The following is a 19,211-nucleotide window of genomic DNA, read 5'->3' on the forward strand; positions in this document are numbered from 1 at the left end:
CCTCCATCCCCTGTGTATGCCCTCTGGACTACTGGCTCATCAAACTGCAAATATAAAATTAAATGCATCAGCCTTCCAGCCTAAGATCCAGAAGAGTAGTCTCATAAAACACAGGTGGGAAGATGGAACATTAACTCATCCATCTCATATTGATTAACACTCATATCCCACTCACTCCATGCCAGAGAGCACTATATTTCACATACATTAACGCACTGAACAAATACCAGGCCTGAGTCAGCCTTTCCTACTTCAAGACTGACTCAATAAAAAACAACAATGGGACTCTGAAAATATCCTGATGTATAAAAGGTAAGACTTATATATAGCACAGAGGCTTCCCCGGTGGTGCAGTGGTTGAGAGTCTGCCTGCCAGTGTGGGGGACATGGGTTTGAGCCCTGCTCCGGGAGGATCCCACATGCTGCAGAGCAACTAGGCCCGTGCACCACAACTACTGAGTCTGCGTGCTGCAACTAATGAAGCCTGTGTGCCTGTGCTCTGCAGCAAGAGGAGCCACCGCAATGAGAAGCTTGTGCACCACGCCCCTGCTCGCCGCAACTAGACAAAGCCCGTGCGCAGCAACAAAGACCTAACGCAGCCAAAAATAAAATAAATAAAAAGACTATAGCACACAAGAGACAAAAGAACATACTTCTTATTTTTGAAGGATTTGAAATGAAAAAGAAAACCAAAGTTGTTCACAATGTGAACGTGCTTAATGCCACTGAACTGCATATGTAAAAATGGTTAAAATGGTAAATTTTATGTCATGTGTATTTTACCACACGAAAAATTTTAAAAGAAAGGTAGAAGAGCCATATGATTCAAGCATTCTGGTCTTGGAATTGGCTATACAAGGTTCAGTCCTCTGCTAACACACATTGGTCTTGATAGGAGCAATAAATAAACTTGTGGGGCTGGGATCAAGATGGTGAAGTAGTAGGATGTGAAGCTCACCTTCTCCCTCAAATACATCAAAAATCTACATATGGAATGAGTACACGTGGAATGATTCTCCCAGGATATCTACTGAACACTGGCAGAAGACCTCAGACTGCTGAAAGGGCAAGACAATCACCATGTAACCAGGTAGGAAAAAAAGAAGACAGAAAAAAAAGAAAATGAGAAAGGAATCAGGACAGGACCCGTGTCCCCGGGAGGGAGCTGGGAAAGAAGAAAGGTTCCTAGACCCTGGGAAGCCCCTTCACCGGCAGGGAGATTGACCAGGACAGTAGGGAGCTTCAGAACCTTGGAGAACACAGCAGCTGGTTTGTGGCAGCCAGAGTGGAGAGAGGACGGATGGTCAGTGCTGCCACTGTGGGCTCCCCAGCCTGAGATGTGTGTCAGCCGGGGCTGGGTGCTGGTACTCGGGCTTCAGAGATCAGACCCAGCAACAGGACTGGGGTTGGCTGTGTGGAAACAGCCTGGGGGTGGTAGCTAGAATCTGGTGCAACCGCAACTGAGAGTGTATGAGGAGGAAACCTGGGCCGCCTTAGAGGGGGTGCTTTGTTTGGGGGGTGCTCAAGGGGAGGGGTGGGACCTGCCATTGTAGCCTTTTTCCTGTGTGTGCGCTCGCAGAGGGCAGGACACTGCCCGCATGTGCTTGAGACTCTGTCACAAGTTGCCACTGCCTCCCTCCTCCCAGACGCCAGGAGTGGGTGCAAGCCACCTCCTGCCTCCCCTCCCAGGGCCAGGCAGCAGCGGCTGCACCTGCACAACCCCATCAAGGGGACAACAGCTGGTACACACTGAGGAAGGAGGTGACAGGCATGTGACAACCCGCGCACCAAATATATTAAACCCACACCCGCTACCCAGGGACACCCCACATATAAACAGCCCTCCCAGACCACAGTAGATAATTGTTTCTCCTAAACTCACAAAGTAAGAGAAATATAAGTAAATTAAGAAGCAGAGGAATCACACTCCCAGTTAAAAGACCAAGACAATTCCCCTGAAAGTACAATGAAGTTGACCTCTTCATTCTAACAGACACCGAGTTCAGAAAGGAGGTAATGAAAATATGGAAGGAATTAAGAAAGGCTATTGACAGAAACGCAGATTACTGTAAAAAGGAGCTAGAAACTGTAAGAGAAACAAAGAAAAATTAGAAAACTCATTTGCAGAGACAAAAGCTGAGCTAAAAGGCAATGAATAGCAGAATGAATAATGAAGAAAGAGTTTTGCAAGATAGAATAATGGAAATTATCCAATCAGAAAAGCAGACAGGAAGCCAAATGAAAAAAAAAGAAAGCAATATAAGAGAGCTGTGGGATAATATAAAGACAGTGTGTTACTGGCACTGGAACAGAGTAGAGCCCAGAAATAAACCCACACACCTACAGTCAATTAATCTTCAATAAAGGAAGCAAGAACATACAATGGGAAAAAACAGTCTCTTCAGCAAGGGGTGTTGGGAAAGTTGGACAGCTGCATGTAAATCAGTAAAGTTAGAACACACCCTCACACCATGCACAAAAATAAACTCAAAATGGCTTAAAGACTTAAACTAAGACATGACCCCGTAAAACTCCTAGAAGAGAACATAGGCAAAACATTCTCTGACACAAGTTGTACCAATGTTTTCTTACCAAGGCAATAGAAATAAAAGCAAAAATAAACAGATGGGACCTAATTAAACTTGTAAGGTTTTGCACAGCAAAGGAAACCATAAACAAAACAAAAAGACAACCTACAGAATGGGAGAAAATATTTGCAAACAATGTGACCAACACAGGCTTAATTTCCAAAATATATGAGCAGCTCATACAACTCAACAACAAGAAAACAAGTAACCCCACTGAAAAATGGGAGAAGACCTAATTAGACATTTCTCCAAAGAAGAAATACAGATAGCCAAGAGACACGTGAAAAGTTGCTCAGCATCACTAACTATCAGAGAAATACAAATCAAAACTACAATGAGGTACCACCTCACACAGGTCAGAATGGCCCGTGTAGACCATTAAAAAGTCTACAACTAACAAATGCTGGGCAGGATGTGGAGAAAGGGAACCCTCCAGTACTGCTGGAGGGAGTGTAAGTTGGTGCAGCCATATGGAAAACAGTATGGAGGTTCCTCAGGAAACTAAAAATAGAATTACCATATGATCCAGCAATCCCACTCCCGGGTATATATCCAGAGAACACCATAATTTGAAAAGATACATGCAACCCCTATGTTCTTAGCAACACTATTCACAGTAGCCAAGACATGGAAACAAATGTCCGTGGACAGAGGAATATGGATAAAGAAGATGTGGTACATATACACAATGGAATAATACTCTGCCATAAAAAAGAATGAAATAACCGCAACTTAGATGCAACTAGAGATTATCATACTAATGTGGAATCTAAAACATGACACAAATGAACCTATCTACAAAACAGAAACACAATCACAGACATAACAGACTGGTGGTTGGGTTGCCAAGGGGGAAGGGGCTGGGAGAGGGATGGAGTGGGAAGTTGGGGTTAGCAGATGTAAGCTTTTATATATAGCATGGATAAACAACAAGGCCCTACTGTATAGCACAGAGAACTGTACTCAATATCCTATGATAAACCATAATGGAAAAGAATATTAAAAAAACAATGTCTACATATGTATAACTGAATCACTTTGCTCTACAACAGAAATTAACAACACTGTAAATCAACTATACTTCAATAAAAAAAATTTGATCCAAAAACAAAAACCCCCAGCAAATAAACTTGTGACTTGTTAAGAACTATTACCAAAAAAAGTATCTGCTTTCTACCTTTACAAAATTCAAGGGACCAAACCGTGAACTCTAGTAAACAGGGAATGATAAAAATAAAAGTCTGAGTTAGAAAAAGGAGCTAAGAAGTAGGCAGAAGTTTTAAAGGCAAGCTTTTAAAGTTAAGGAATTTCATTGCAATAACAGAATTTAAAATGTCATCAGAGGTCACAGAAATTAGAATTACTACACCAAGGGAAAAAACAACTTTGATATAAAAAACAAAATTTGAGAAGCTTTTCCAGAATGAACAAGAAATCATTATATAGATGAAGAAAAATTATTAGACAAGACCACAATGACATAGAGAATTCAATTTTCTAAACATCAAATCCATATTTGATATGCTGATTTATATATAGTCATAAGTTTAGCCACATACTCAAGGAATTTTATCAGCAAATCCAATATATGAAGATGTAAATTTACATAAAACTAAAATAAGGTTATTAGTTTTACAAAGAACATCACCTTTTAGCAAATGATTCCATTAGCCAAATATTCCTAAGGCACAGACTATCAGTCAACTCAAAATTCCAACTCATACTCTTGGCTCACTGCACAAAGCAGAGTTTCCCCATAACATCTTTATAATAAGGTAGGACAGGTAATAGCAGATTAATCAAGTTTATCAGCAAAGAAGCAATATGATATAATGATAAAACATAGCACTTGGAGCCAGAGAGCTGGTTTTAAATTATTTTTTTACACTACCTACAGGATCTTTGGCAAATTAATACTCCTGAATTCTTTCATCTGCTAGCTATCTCATAGCGTTTTGAAAATTTAATGAGCCACTGTTTGTAGAAATGCCTAATGCCAACACTGAATAGGTGCTGACTGAGATGAAGGGCTCAAACAGATCAATGAACAAGTGAAAGTGTAAGATCTATGTTTTTCTAATGCCCTTCCAAAGAAAGTTGCCTTTCATTTGATATTTACAGTACCACAAATCATTTTTCTGGTACCTAAACGAACTGCAGATGGTAGAGTAGGTACTGGAAGTACCAAAAGGGCAGCATTAACCCTATCCAAGAAAATTTTCACAGTAACCCTCCACAGGTAAGATACCACCAACAATTATACGGACAGTGCTTTATCTGTGTTGCCCTAAAGTTAGACACAGTTGGGTGCTGTGTTCAGTTTTAGGGTATCTTAGGCATATCTTAACATAGAACAATTCTTCAAGGATTTTATGTGTTTACCTTTACGTCAAAGTTCAATCTACTGATGATTACATCAGCTTTGACTACTAATAAATTCAGTTTAAAAGGGTAGGAATGAGCAGGTTTCATAACTTACATGGATTGGAAGTTCAATTGAATCCACCGCTATTGTTAAGCAATTACCATGCAAATACATACATTCTAGGCACTGTGCTGGCTGTGAAGCCAGTAGAAATGAACAGTGTATCTAGGTGCTGGTCTCCCAAGTTCTCTTGGAACTCAGGATGGTTAAGAGCAAGATGAAAAGGTAACTTGGAGCTAATCTGTATAAGTATTGTTGAGGGTCTCTGACAGGAAGAACTGGTTAATGTTCCTATCAGCCTTTACGCGTGTACAATGCCTAGGACACAGTATACCAGAGCATGCTGAAAAAGAATAGTTTTTCATACCTTCACATCTTCCAGATATTCAATGTCTGCAGTGCAGTATCCATCTTTCATCCCTCTTTTTAAAACCCTAAACCGCTTTCCTCCAACTGTGTCAACCACAGACCTCCCATCAGGCAAGAAATGGACATTTCTGATTTGTAACATACAACCATAATCTGCAAAACTAAAGGAAAAACTCCAATTAGTATCAAAGGTCAAGCAACAAACATGCAAGTTCTCAGCAATATTCAAAGAAAATTCCAGAATCAATAAAAATATTTACATAAAAAGCATACCCATTTTGTGTATCGCTGACACACATCCCAAACTGTTTAGTTCCAGTCTGTATACTTCTTCGAATCATCAATCTGTATCTTGGCTCAAATACATGAAGAGGGCAAGGCACAGTGGGGTAGGCCATAGTGCAAACAAATATCGGAACATTCTTGGTCAAGCTGAAGAAGAAAAAAGTTTCATTATTCTATATCAGGACATACAACAAAAATGAGTGAAGCCTGCAACAGTAATAAATAATAGGCAAATTCACTCTAAAATCAGGTGATTTTTATTCTTGGTAAGAAAAGGAATCAGCATCCTTTTCATTTAAGCTCATATTGATACAATATTAATCCTAAAAATATGTTGGTGATCCTCTTACAAGTAAATTTGAATTTGATATACGAAGTTATACAGAGCTAAGTATCTTTATGAATCACAAAGCAATGGATTATAATTACTATTTTATATTAAAATCTGTTTAAAATATTTCTAACATGACAGAGTATACTCTCACTGTTAGATAATAAGAAAACATGAGGTCCCACAAAAAAAGCAAATCGTTCAAAATTTTTAGGCATTAAAATATTTTCATACTAACAAAACCAGGTAATTCAATGAGATAACATTTCTTCCAGATAATTAAAATGACAACACTGTTATTGCCAGATTGGCAAGAAATGTGAAGGATAAAGGCAGTGCACAGCTTTGGCAAGGGTGTGGGAAAACTGGCAGCGTGAATAGCACAGCCATGCTGAAGAAGAATCTGGCCATATGCATCAAATGCTTTCAGAAAGATTCGTATCCTTTGAACCAAAAGGCTCACTTTTTCCCTGCAAGTACTATAAGAATGTTCAACATAGCACTGTGTATAGTAGCCAAAACCTAGAAGCAAAAAGAGAAGGCCAGTAAAATAAATTATGACGTAACCATAAAATGATACTATGTTTAAATGTTCAGATTAACGAGAAGAGGAAGTTACAGAAATGATAGGATTAAAATGATCCCATCTTTGTTTAAAATGTATTCATATACATTAAGATCGGGAAGGATATATGCCGAAATGCCAATGATGATTACGTTCGGGTTACAGATTATGGCTCCCGCCCTCACTAATATTTTCTAGTCTTTCTTCAAAAAGACCACTAATTACTTAAGTAAAGGCAGTATTTAATACACACGTTTAACATACCAGTCCTAGTTCCTCTACTTTTAAAATTGAGCACTCTTATGAACATAAAAGCAGGGGGGGGGGAGCCAGTATACCTCTTAAATAGCAAAACTTGTAAGTACCAGGGGATGAGCTACCCCTTCAAAGAATAGCCCTGTTAGTACACAGCAAGATTCCCTGAGGCTTCTCCATCACACTCAGCTTCCCTCACATCACTACTCTTTCTGTCATCCGTGGATTTCACTCTTCTGTGAGGGGTCTGGTCCTCTCACCATGTTTTAGTATTTCAAAAATACATCTGAAGCATTCTTATATCCCAGCTTTCTGCAGTGTTGGTCAAAGAGGCTTATAATCCTCACATCAGAATATTTTCTATCATAAAATCACACAATAAAATATCAGTTCCATGAGGAGACAAATCAATATCAACTTCTACAAACAAAAGATTAGAAACCTTTCTTCTGTTGAAGGCCACTAGCCCAATGAAGACATCTGGTAGACAGATATTGAAAAAGAAAATCTGCAAGCACAATTATTTAAAATATAAATGTTTATAAATATATAAAAATATAAAATGTTTAATCTATATTTTTTAAAAATAGAAACAGCATATAAAAATTACAATTTTGCTCTTTAGTGTCCAGTTAAAAGTAAGTGGGAAAAAAAGAGAGTTAAGAAATTAGAAACCCATGAAAGAAACTTGGACACTCAAGAAGAGACTGGTGAAAAGACATGAGGGGAAGAGAAAGGAAAAAGAAATGTAGAAGAAAGAAAGCTATACAGAGCAACAAAACCATGTCCAACCTACCCAGCCCCAATTGGCTTTTATGTGCTCTTACTAGTGGTACCACTGAAATCCCAGTTAGTTACCACCAGGTTTTTCACCTTGCTGATACTAAGTCATTTCTGCTAACAGTCAATAGCTTCATTAACTGAGAATTTAGCCCCTAAGTCACCCCTTCCAATTTCAGTCTCAGGCCTCAAGGTCCCACCCCCTTCAAACCTCTGACTGGCTAACCCTCCTGCCAATCCAGGCCATCTATCCTCCACCTTCCCCCTGCACCACCATGATTGATGCCTGAGGGATGCAGTTCCCAGTTACCAAATGAACTTTTAAAAACTTTTGTCGAGGACAGGGGAAGCTGGCCACTATTTGTTTAAAATATGCCTTTGACTACACTGGGTTGAACTAAAGACAGAACCCAGCTTGCTGTGAGGCTTCTCCTTACTATTTCAAAGGGTAGTAGTTCGTAATTTGATTGTTAATTTTTCTGAGAAGAAACTTACTGTGAGAGTTCAGCAGTTTCTTCATCATATATTTTTTTTCTCTCAGACAGTTCATCAGGCAGATACTTCACTATTAAATCTTCCAACAGCTGTGTGACACAGTACCTCCTATCTGCTAGATACTGAAAAACAATATTATTTTACATTCCAGTGCTTTTCTTCCTACAGTATAAAACAGGCAAAACAGTTTAACTTGATATAGTAAAGCCTTTATTACATATTTATACAGTCAGTTCTGAATTAATTTAATTAGTGAGGGGGACCATTACAATGGATGGTGCTAAACAGGTAAACCTGCCTGAGGCTTAACTCAAGAGCATTGAAGACACATACTTGCAACGTGAACCAAGTTCTGTATATAAGACCCTTGTCTTGCTATGATCATACATCTTTATTAGCAGCAGTCAGCGCTGCCCTGCCATCTCCCACACCAAAGGCCAAGTTCCATCTCACAGTGCATGAGTATCTGAAACTACCATTTGAATTGAGAAACAAAAATAAGATAAGGAATGAAGAAAATGATGCATTTATTTGCCTTATTTAAGAAAAGCAAAACTACTCCTTTTTTGTCCCCCATTTCAGTGGCAGAGCTTCCAGGTAATTTTTCTTTCAGATTTTCCTTCCATTGTCATCCCACTATGACTAATGATCCCCTTATCAAGAGGCTGCTTTTCCTACGTGAGCCACCCTCTGTATAAAATGGTCCATTTGTGCCACTCCCTTAATACTCTGAACACTGCCACCCTCATGCATTTTTGTGTTATTCTCTCTTCCAACTGCCAAAAGCCATCTGACTATCCTTCAGGGTCTGGCTCCAATTCTACCTTTTGCATAAAGTGTTCCTTAGTTATTTTTTTGTCTCCCAAGAGTCCCTTACTTAACCCTTTACCATATAAAAGGCAGTTACCATACCCTGCACTATATTACATGGACAGGGATACATTATATCTCTGTAACTAAACTAAGAACTGCATAGGGCCAGGGACCAGGTCAGTGTGTGTGCAGGATTTTGGACCAAAAAAAAAAAAAAAGAAAAGCCCAATACCAATTTATAATAAAAGTAATGAGGAAAAACTCTTGGGAGACAATCACAAGATAAAGAGAAGCCAGCACCTTTTTCTCTGTAGATCCAGCAAAAAGTTTTGTCATTATCTGATGAAGTACAGAGTAGGAGATATGAATGGTGGGGAAATGGGTTACAGTAGTGGTTTTTAAGGTTTAGCATGAACCAGGGCTTGTTAAAATGCAGACTGCTGAGCCCCACCCCAGGGTTTCTGATTTAGTGGCTCTGGGGTAGGGTCTGAGAATCTGTATTTCTAACAAGTTCCCAGGGGATAGTTTATAAAATTAATCAAATGACAGATACTATAAAAGCAGTTTCATTACCGTTTTCTATTAAATTAAGATGTTTTAAAATTTAAGACTCATGTATTAAATTTGGGAAATACAGCCTCTCTTACAGTACTGGTAAGAATCTATTTTTGTACATTACTCGGGACCTAGGCAATTTGGCAATTGGTTTTAATAAGAGTCTTATAAATATACGGCCTTTGATCCAGTAATTCTCCTCCCAAGAATTTACCCTAAGGAAAGAGTCAAAGACACAAACCACAGTGTCAAAAGACACAAACCACAGTATGCTAAAACAAAACCAAACAACTTACATACCCAACAACAGGAAAATGTTACACCACCGGACTAGTATACTGCTACAAAAAGCATGTCTTTAAAATGTATTCAAATGAAAAAATGAGCAAAATGAAATGACAAGTAGGAGAAGTAGAAAACTGGAGAGCATGTCAATTTTATCCTTGTAAATATATATATTTAGACTTTACCAATTATATTATACAGGGTGTCTTCAGGTCAGGACAAAGGATAAAGTTATTTTTAAACAGTGTGTTATGTTTTTAAATAATATCCTTATTTTATTTTCCTTAAAACTGAGAGAACTCTAAATTTAAAGCAATGTATCTAAATGTTAATCTGAAAAAAAGCGTAATAAATATATGAGTGTATCTAAAAACTCTGGAAAACCAGGAAAGACAGCATGTTTAGTACTTCAACTGAAAACATTGAGTATAATAGTTGAAATAACTAACAGACTCTTTAAGAAGGAAGTTTTTTTATCTTACGTTTCCTGACTTGAACAGTGTTTATGTGGTTTTCTGTTTTACTACATATAGGCTTGCTATGCTATAACAATACATACGTGCCATATGATATCTGCACAGAGCTGTGTTTTCTGTATAGGAAATAACTGTATTTTCAATAGCAAAATGGTTTTATCAGTTTTTTACTTCATACTTGGAAGACACTTCTTCTCTTCAAACAATCCAGGGACAGACTCACTCTCCCTGGTCAATGCTACCACTGCACCTGGAACTCAGAATTCGAAGGCTTTGGCCTCACCTTTGGGGACTTCAAGTCACTCAAGCACGACTGAGAGGGTGTTGCTCTCCCACTGGTTATGGAAGATACCCACCTGAGATGCAGCTATTTTCCTAATGCAGGTGAATAGTGCTTTTCACTTCCTAGACAAGGAGGGATGTGGGAAGCTGTGCCTCCCTCTCTTCTCGCCAGGCCACCTCTTTCTAGGGCTGTGCTGTCCAATGCGGTGGCCACTACTCACATGTGCCTACTAAAATGTAAATTAATTATAAGATTAAACAAAATTTTAAATACAATTCCTTCTACACATGTGGCCGGTAGCTACCATGTTGGACAGCACAGATACAGAGCATTTCCATTAATGCAGAAAGTTCTACTGGACACAGTTGCTCCAGATGTTAAGGGGATTGGATTAGACCTGAAATCTAGCCTAAAAATGGTGGTGGGAGGCAGGGCAGTTGGGCTTCCCCAATACTGTCATCATTAAAATTCAGTAGATTCCTGACCAGGTACTTGACCACACCTCCTTTGTTTAAAAAATTAAGTAAGAGGTCTTGGCCTTCAGACCCTCTCTGCTTTCTCCTCCCCTCTCCAAACTCACTTTTCTCTAACACTAGCATATGGGTAACAAAACAGAATCCCTTTTGGCCACTCAGCATATACAATGTAATTTATTCTGAACCTATTAATCATTGCTATGGCTGAATAAAATCAAACCCTGTTGCTACACTTAAGACCAATAAACAGATAAGCATAAAAATGTTTACCTCTTTTAAGCTTTCCTTACAAAGGGGACAGTATGGTGTGTGATCTAAACAACGCTCAAGACAATTCTTACAGAATGAATGTCCACAAGGGGTTGTTACTGGCTCAAAAAACAACCTGAAATCAACCAAAATACATGTTAGTTTTCACAATAAACTCCATTGGAAAAAGTGAACAAACTAATAATGGAACCATAACACTAATCTCTCTTTAGAGTAGAGGAGGAAGAAGGAGGGTCTGGTGGGCAGGAGGGGAGAGGAGGGGCAGTGGTAAATACGAGTATATCCTCCTGAAGCGTTTAAAAGTTCACCATCCAGAGGTACCCTGCGCTGGGGGCCTGGAGCTGTACTAACATAACCGCCACTCACATGTGGCTATGGCGCCCTTGAAATGGGGCTGGTCCAAACTGAGATGTGCAGTGCATCTAAAACACACACCAGATTTCAAAGACTTAGTGCAAAATTAATAATGTAAACTATATCATTAATAATTACTCATTCGTTTTTGTACAGATTCTTATTTTATCATAACTTTAAAATTGGTTTTAACAAGCTTATAAAAGCCTTACAAAAATAATCCACTAAATTACCACCACTGAATCCTAAAGAAATAGGAGGCTTAATATTCAAACAATATGGAAAAACTAATTTTTCTTACATTATAATTATTTCCTGAAACATGATACTTTGGAAGTTCCTAGAAGTACTGTTAGATGTATAGGTACTTCAGAAATCATCTGGGTCTAATCCCCTCACCTCACAGATGAAGAAGCCAAGACTCAGAATTAAGGGACTTGCTCAGAAATACCTCTCATCACCCCTGGCCTGGTGTGGACAGTGCCGGGTGCTTTACACCGTTCCCTTGCCTCCAGCACAGTTTCTGTACCTGGAAAATGTTCTTTTTAAACTATCAGTCTTACAATTACAAGCATTCTGCATAATGGAAATCCTTATCCAATGTTATACACACAATACATCATTGTATTCTTACCCAAATCTAAAACCATGGAGTCTCAATAATAACATGTAGAGCTTTTATAGTACTTTACAATTCCCCAGATACTTTTTATATTTTAGTCATCTGATTCTTACAAGACTTCAGTATAGGCTATGCAAACCCTGACCCCACTTTCTAAGTAAGGAAAAGCTAAATAAGGTTCAGAGATTACATTATTTGCCTAAGATGTGAAAGGGAAACCTGGGACTAAAATTCATATCTTTTGATTTTTAATCCACTGTTCTGTTACTTCACATTGCCTATTATTACAGAGTAGATTACCTTTAATCTACTCTGTACTTTATTTACATTAATATAAAATATTCATCTTTTATAAAATTGTACATACTTACCTCATGCAGAGAGAACACTCAAAATCTGAGACATCTATTAATTCTTCTGGTATGTCACCGTAAGTTAATGAAAATGTACAGACTTCATTGGGAGTTTCTATTAAAACAAAGAGATGGGGTTATCTTCTTTAGGAAGAAGTCTGAAGGCCATTCTAAATAAATCAATGTGTTTTATAGGAGTGTAGTGAAATTTTTACCTCCCTGTCTTTTCAGCTTATTTCTTCCATCTTCATTTACAATCACATCCTGGTCTAAGAGAGACAGCTTTCTTTTCAGCAGAACACCTTGCTCTTGAACAGAGAGTGAAAATTCTGAGGACACTCTTTTTAAACAATCCTCTCTGGCAGGCATGTCTGTCGAATTTATAGCCTGTGCTGACCGAGCATGGTTTAGGCTTCCTTTGACAGGCTCTGAAGTGACCTCTGCTATTTCTTCATTCTACAAAAAAATACAACAAATAAGAGTAACTAACTATTTCTTTACTATCCTCATTCTCCCCAGAACCAAACTGAAATTTTGATGTCTTAAAATGTTCATTTTATTGTTCATTTAAACAGCACCAACTTTAAATTCTAAAACCCTGGCAAGTAAGTGATTTTTGCCAGTACTTAGATAGCCCTGGACATCAAGCTGGCTTACATCATAATACGGTTAAAGCAGTTATGCTAATATAGTTCCTACCCCAAGGAAACTGAAATAAATACAATGTTCTATATTTTCCAAGAGACTGAAAGTTTTCTGACATTGAATGACCTAAATTTGTGATTAATGAGCATATACTTTACATAAAAGTTTTCAGTATAAAATAAAAGGCCATAGATGAAATTCTATTAAGACAATGCCTACTAGGTTTAAAGTACCTAAACGGATTGCCCATGATTATCTTTACTCACCCCCTTACCTGCTCTGGGCTAAGTTCACTGGCACAATGAGACTCTTCTATTACTGAAGGAAAACCAAAAGGTTTGTTTTTAATACACGGTAATGAACTCCAGGAAGAGTCCTTCAGGCCTTCTTTTAAGTTTTCAGGTGACAATAAATCACATAAAATCTGTAAGAGAAATATTATAAAAAGTAATGAAAACTAAAATATTTGGTTGAGGATAATTTAATATAAAGTTACCTAATATTTAAGGATTTGGGGGTAATTTGTAGCAAATAACTTCGTATGGAGTATAATCTACAAAAATATCAAATTACTATATCATACACCTAGAACTAATACAATATTCTGAGTCAGCTATCCGTCAGTTTAAAAGAAAGAAAAGTTGTAGCCAACTTTATTTTTAATGAGCAGGGAAGGAACAGGTTAAGTAAAAAGCAAAACTTCCATATTGATTAAAAAGTCTTGCAAAACCAAGGTGTGCCTCAGTGGGGTCAAAGCACCTCAAATAAATGATTCAAAAGGAAGGCACGGGGTGGTGAGTTTGGTAGCCTGAGAAGGTACCCAAGGTAAAGGTTGACGTTTTATTTATTTATTTACTTTAGCCGCACCCCCGAGGCATGTGGGATCTTACTAGTTCCCCGACCAGGGATCAAACCCGTGCCCCCTGCATTGGAAGCATGGAGTCTTAACCACTGGACCGGCAGGGAAGTCCAAGGTTGACGTTTTAATATGAGGTTTGTAGAAAGAAGAGATCTTAAGAGAAGTGGAAAATATTACCTTTGAACATCAGTGAGTCCTATCCTGTCAAAATAGTTCATGGTTCATCCCAATGTATATTTTAAGGTGGACTTAAGAGTGTTTATGTGAACTTGGACCTTTAACTACTAAACTCTAAAATTCCATGTGTTTACACTGAATTTAGTTTCTCCCTGAACAAGTGACCTGCACAGTCAGTCACCACTGCCCAGCATTATTTGTGGCACCAAATGGCAGCTGTCTGATATGAGAGGCAGCTGCAGTATCAAAATCTTGGGTGCTTCTCTCAGGAATATGTCTACAACTCTCAAAGAAACGGGGGTGGTTAAGACGGAGGAAGAACCTGGCTACAAGGAAATGAGAGGGATTCAAATTTGTGTGCTTGTCAAAACAAATTTTGTGTGTATATGTACAGCAGACGATTTCTTAAAGCCTCAGTTTGGAGGTTTGGCTTTTCAGCTGTACTGTCTCTCAATACATGAGTCTTTACAATGTAATTAAAAAGGAAATATATATAATGTAAACAAAAGTGTGTGTATCTGTATGTGCTCAAGCAATACCCCATCTAATGAACAGACATTTTAAAATTTGGGTATGGTTTTACATTTCCTGATTTTAAAAAAAGGTATTAAACACACACCCACCCTAGAACACAGCAACTCCACTCCTAGGTATTTACTGAAGAGATATAAAAACATATGTCCACAAAATGACTTGTATAAGAATGTCCATAGCATCAACTGGAAACAATCCAAATGAAAATTGCCACTAACTGTGAATATCACAAACTGTGGTGTGTTCATACAATGGGATACTTGGTAAACAATCAAAAAGAAAAAAATTACTGGATGTATCTCAAAAACATTATGTTGAGCAAAAATAGCCAGACACAAAAGAGTATATGCTGTATGATTCCATGTATACGAAGTTCTAGAATAGCAAAACTATTCTATGGTGATAGAAATCTGAACGGTAGTTGCCTCTGGAAGCAGGGAGATCGGGGATTTGCTGGAAAGGAGATGAGGGAACTTTCTAGGATGATGGAAATATTCTATATCTTGATTGGGGTGCTGTTACGTGACTGTATAATTTCTCAAAACTCACTGAACTGTAAAATCCATGCATTTTATTGTATGTAAATTATACCACAATTTACCAAAAAAAATACTGAGGAAAAATAAATATTTCAAGGCAGTAGGTATTTTGCATTCACCTGACCTTATTAACGAACAAACAAATATTTACAGAAGTATAAGGATATCCAGCAGCATGGAAAATGCAAAATCATACACCCTTAAAAAGTGTGCAATCTCACCAGGGCAATCACTCTAGCAAAGAGAACAGTCAGAAAACACACAACACACAACAGTAAACCATTTTTTGTTAAATCAGTGGGCTAGAACATGCGTGCAAACAAACCTTATAGAGGATATAGCAATGTTAGCTGTATTCATAAGGCATTTGGAATCTGAGAAAAATTTCAAAATTCTCATACTTCAAGGTACATAAGAATCTCCCAAGGTGCTTGTTAAACTATGCCCCAGTTCCGGAGATTCTAATTCCAAAGGTCTGTGGTAGGGCCCAGGAATCTCTGTGTTTACCAGGCACCCGAGATGATTCTGAAAAAAAGCCACACTCTGAGAAACACTACGAAGGTAATAAATAACGTGGCATCTTTGGGGGGACATCGAGGGGAGCATCTCATGACAGGGCACTGAAATTATATTAGGGTAGATTTTCCCAAAACATTTTTCAAAGACTCTAGTCATCCCAGATGCTCTGTGGGTAAATCTGGCAAAAGCTGAATGCTGTTGTCATGCTAGCAAAGCAAAAACTCTTGACAAAATCCAAAGAAATCTGTTTGGTTCGACCCAATGTTTTCCAAAGTCACTTATTTGATCGGAGAACCCCCTTCCCTTTTTCCTTTTAATTAACACCTACTGACACATCGCTGAACAAACTTTGGAAAGGGATGTATGCAGTACTGAGAATATTAAGGCAAAACAAACTGAGTGGGGCAATACCACTGGCAACCACGGAAAGCAAGCAAAGTTGAGACCTGAAATGAAAGGCAAAGGAAGCCAATAAAAATTCCTGAGCAGGAACATCACGACAACAATGTTTAATTAAGGATGATTAGTCTGGCTCCCATGGAACAAACTATTAGAGAACATCTAAATTTAACTAGGCAAAAATAATGCATTTAACTGTCTCTGAATGAAATGTTTTGATTTCGGTAAGAATTCAGTATGCTAATAAGTATATAAGCCTGAAAACTACTTGTCAAATTGCTACTGAATTTGACTTATGGACACTCCTTGTGTTCTTACCCAAGATTCTAACTGGCATTTGTAAAAAGACCTGTGTCGTAGCCCTACCTTGAAGTATTATAGTTGGTAAACTGATTACCTTTTCTACTTCTAGCTTTGCAGGTGCGAAATCTTCATCAAGCGCTAAGCACTGAAGAAACAGTTGTAAGGCATCACCTAAAAAACCAGCATCGTGGAGGACTTTTCCTTTCCTGAAGTAGACCTTCAATAAAAGCACATATACATGACTTTTATGGATGGAATTGTTTTTTTAAAAAATCAGTATCAAGGGGAAAACAAAAGAAAGTCTGCTTGGAAATACTCATTTTCAAACTCTGACTGACTGAGGAGGCCCAGGCATTCTAAAGGCATATTTACACCCTGCCCTGGAGAGGCACCTACAGGGGAGCTGCGGCCCAGAAAGTGACTTCAAAACCACATTTCTCATTATATCCCTTCAGTGATAAGTCCAGAGGGTTCTTCCTTTTTAATAGTTGTAAAGCTGTCCGTACAATCTTTTTCCCTCTTAACATTCATTGGACCTGTACTAACCAGTCATGCCATCATGGAATTTTGAATCATTTTCCTTATTAATTTATAACTTTTAGAGCATCCTTACTATACTGTCCTCAAAGGCACAGCTTTGAATGGAGGAAAAAGTCACATAAAAAAATGACTTCTAGCTTAAAGAATATATATGGGAGATGGACTAATTTGCCTTGGCAGTTTGATAAAAAGGAGAATTAGTAAACTGATTATATATTATATACATGCCACAAGTCCTTTTTTAAAACAGCATGGGCAAGGCAACCTCCTTTGACCCCATCTACCACAGTTAACCACAGCCTAATCATCCAGTTCCCATCACAATGCCTCAGTCAACTGTTCAGCCACAAGGACCCCTTCTCTTTCCGTTGATAAAACCTCCTCCATTGATAACCAGTTTGGATCCAGCTCTGCAATAGGGCCAGTTGTGTCTCTTTGAGGAAATGCTGTATATTAAAGTCTGTTTTTTTCTGTGCCTTGAATTCAGGTTGTTCTTTGGTTAGGAGACAAAGGTTTCTTACAGTTTAAAAAACTGTCATGATATTCATCCACTCAAAATATTGACCTTAGATTTCTAGAACTCTATATTTTATTTAAAGAATCACCCAATCCATTCCATTATAACTTATAACCATAACTGAATGCATATTCCCTGCAGTTGAAATTTGTAAATGTATGCAAATGTAAGACAGTAATTTTACCTCAGGCCAATTTGGCAGTTGAAAGAGAACTGCATTTAAATCTTCTATGGCTGCTTTAAACTCTCGCAGACCAGCATATGATTCAGCTCTGTAAATTTTCAGAGTCAAGTCGCTGGGCTCTGAAATAAATATACTATGAAGGTTTGATTATTTTTAAAAGATTATTGTATGACCCACAAAATACATCATACTAGATTACGAACTGACTCAGTGATTCTAGTCAGTAACCACCAAAGCAAAGGCAGTGAACCGAGCACTGTACAGGTGCAACCCAATAGTATGTTACGATTTATAATTTATATCAAATCCTTACGAGTAGATTATTTTAGTGGAGGAAATTATGCTTTTTAAAAAAACTGAAAATATTTTTATAATATGAATAATCATCCCTAAGAAAATGTTTGCTTAAAATAGGTCATTCTGTTAAAATTTAAAAGACTCATGTCTTAGATGTTTAGAAGATTTGCCTTTTTGTGGTAAATCTTACTTTTTTATACCAGTTTTGAAATCCTATTTATAAATGACCATATGTGTAACCAATGCACATGGGATCCCATAGTTACAAAGACTGACCAAGGCACAGTCTTAGGAAAGTACACAGTGATCCAGCTTCTGGAGGAAATGGGTTGATAAGACTCAGTTTTTTTAAGAGGAAAAACATTTTTAATTCCTTCCATTAGCAAAAATAGTATTGGACAGTCCCCAGACAGATTTAATTTCAAATATTTGAGGGAAAAGAGCTTTGTTGATAATTTCACTATGTTCTCCATCACTACTTGAGAAACTAAACTAGTATCCAACTGCACTCAAAATTTCAGACGGTTCATTTATGATACTACAATCAATTACTACAGGTACATAGATTGTAAAACTGAAGTCTAGGCCAGAAACTAATTTTCAGTACATCTACAGATGACATAACTTGAGTCTTTTTTGAAAGCTATTCATCTTTGGAGGCTTCCAAAATGTATGCTTATAAAACAAAGCATTCATTGTGGGAAGGGTGTAAAGACCCATAATGCCTCATTTGAAAAACAAAATCTATAATAAAAGAAAACTCGTTAATAGCTCCCTGATTTACTCTAGATTTTTTTTTAAATTATTTATTTTTGGCTGCACTGGGTCTTTGTTGCTGCACGCAGGCTTTCTCTAGTTGCAGCGAGCGGGGGCTACTCTTCCTTGCGATGTGTGGGCGTCTCATTGTGGTGGCTTCTCTTGTTGCAGAGCACGGGCTCTAGGCACACGGGCTTCAGTAGCTGTGGATCGTGGGCTCTAGAGTGCAGGCTCAGTAGTTGTGGCGCACAGGCTTAGTTGCTCTGCAGCATGTGGGATCTTCCCGGACCAGGGCTCGAACCTGTGTCCCCTGCACTGGCAGGCAGATTCTTAACCACTGCACCACTAGGGAAGTCCCTACT

General features: G+C 38.0%; 1 protein-coding gene across 3 annotated transcripts in view; it reads right to left on the minus strand.

The window, feature by feature from the left end:
• LONRF1 (LON peptidase N-terminal domain and ring finger 1) overlaps window positions 1-19,211 on the minus strand; it is a 45,947-nt gene that overhangs the window by 13,531 nt on the left and 13,205 nt on the right. For 2 of the 3 annotated variants that reach the window (XM_060136426.1, XM_060136428.1), the window contains exons 2-10: window positions 17,797-17,915; window positions 16,650-16,772; window positions 13,500-13,649; window positions 12,796-13,036; window positions 12,599-12,695; window positions 11,252-11,366; window positions 8,094-8,215; window positions 5,656-5,814; window positions 5,381-5,543 (exon numbers count right to left, since the gene is read on the minus strand). In XM_060136426.1, coding sequence (XP_059992409.1) covers window positions 5,381-5,543; window positions 5,656-5,814; window positions 8,094-8,215; window positions 11,252-11,366; window positions 12,599-12,695; window positions 12,796-13,036; window positions 13,500-13,649; window positions 16,650-16,772; window positions 17,797-17,915 — 1,289 coding nt within the window. The remainder of the gene's footprint in view (window positions 1-5,380; window positions 5,544-5,655; window positions 5,815-8,093; window positions 8,216-11,251; window positions 11,367-12,598; window positions 12,696-12,795; window positions 13,037-13,499; window positions 13,650-16,649; window positions 16,773-17,796; window positions 17,916-19,211) is intronic. The other variant, XM_060136427.1, reaches the window with a different exon arrangement.

Source organism: Lagenorhynchus albirostris, chromosome 21 (assembly GCF_949774975.1).
Source record: "Lagenorhynchus albirostris chromosome 21, mLagAlb1.1, whole genome shotgun sequence".
In the NCBI taxonomy this organism is placed as follows: Eukaryota; Metazoa; Chordata; class Mammalia; order Artiodactyla; family Delphinidae; genus Lagenorhynchus; species Lagenorhynchus albirostris.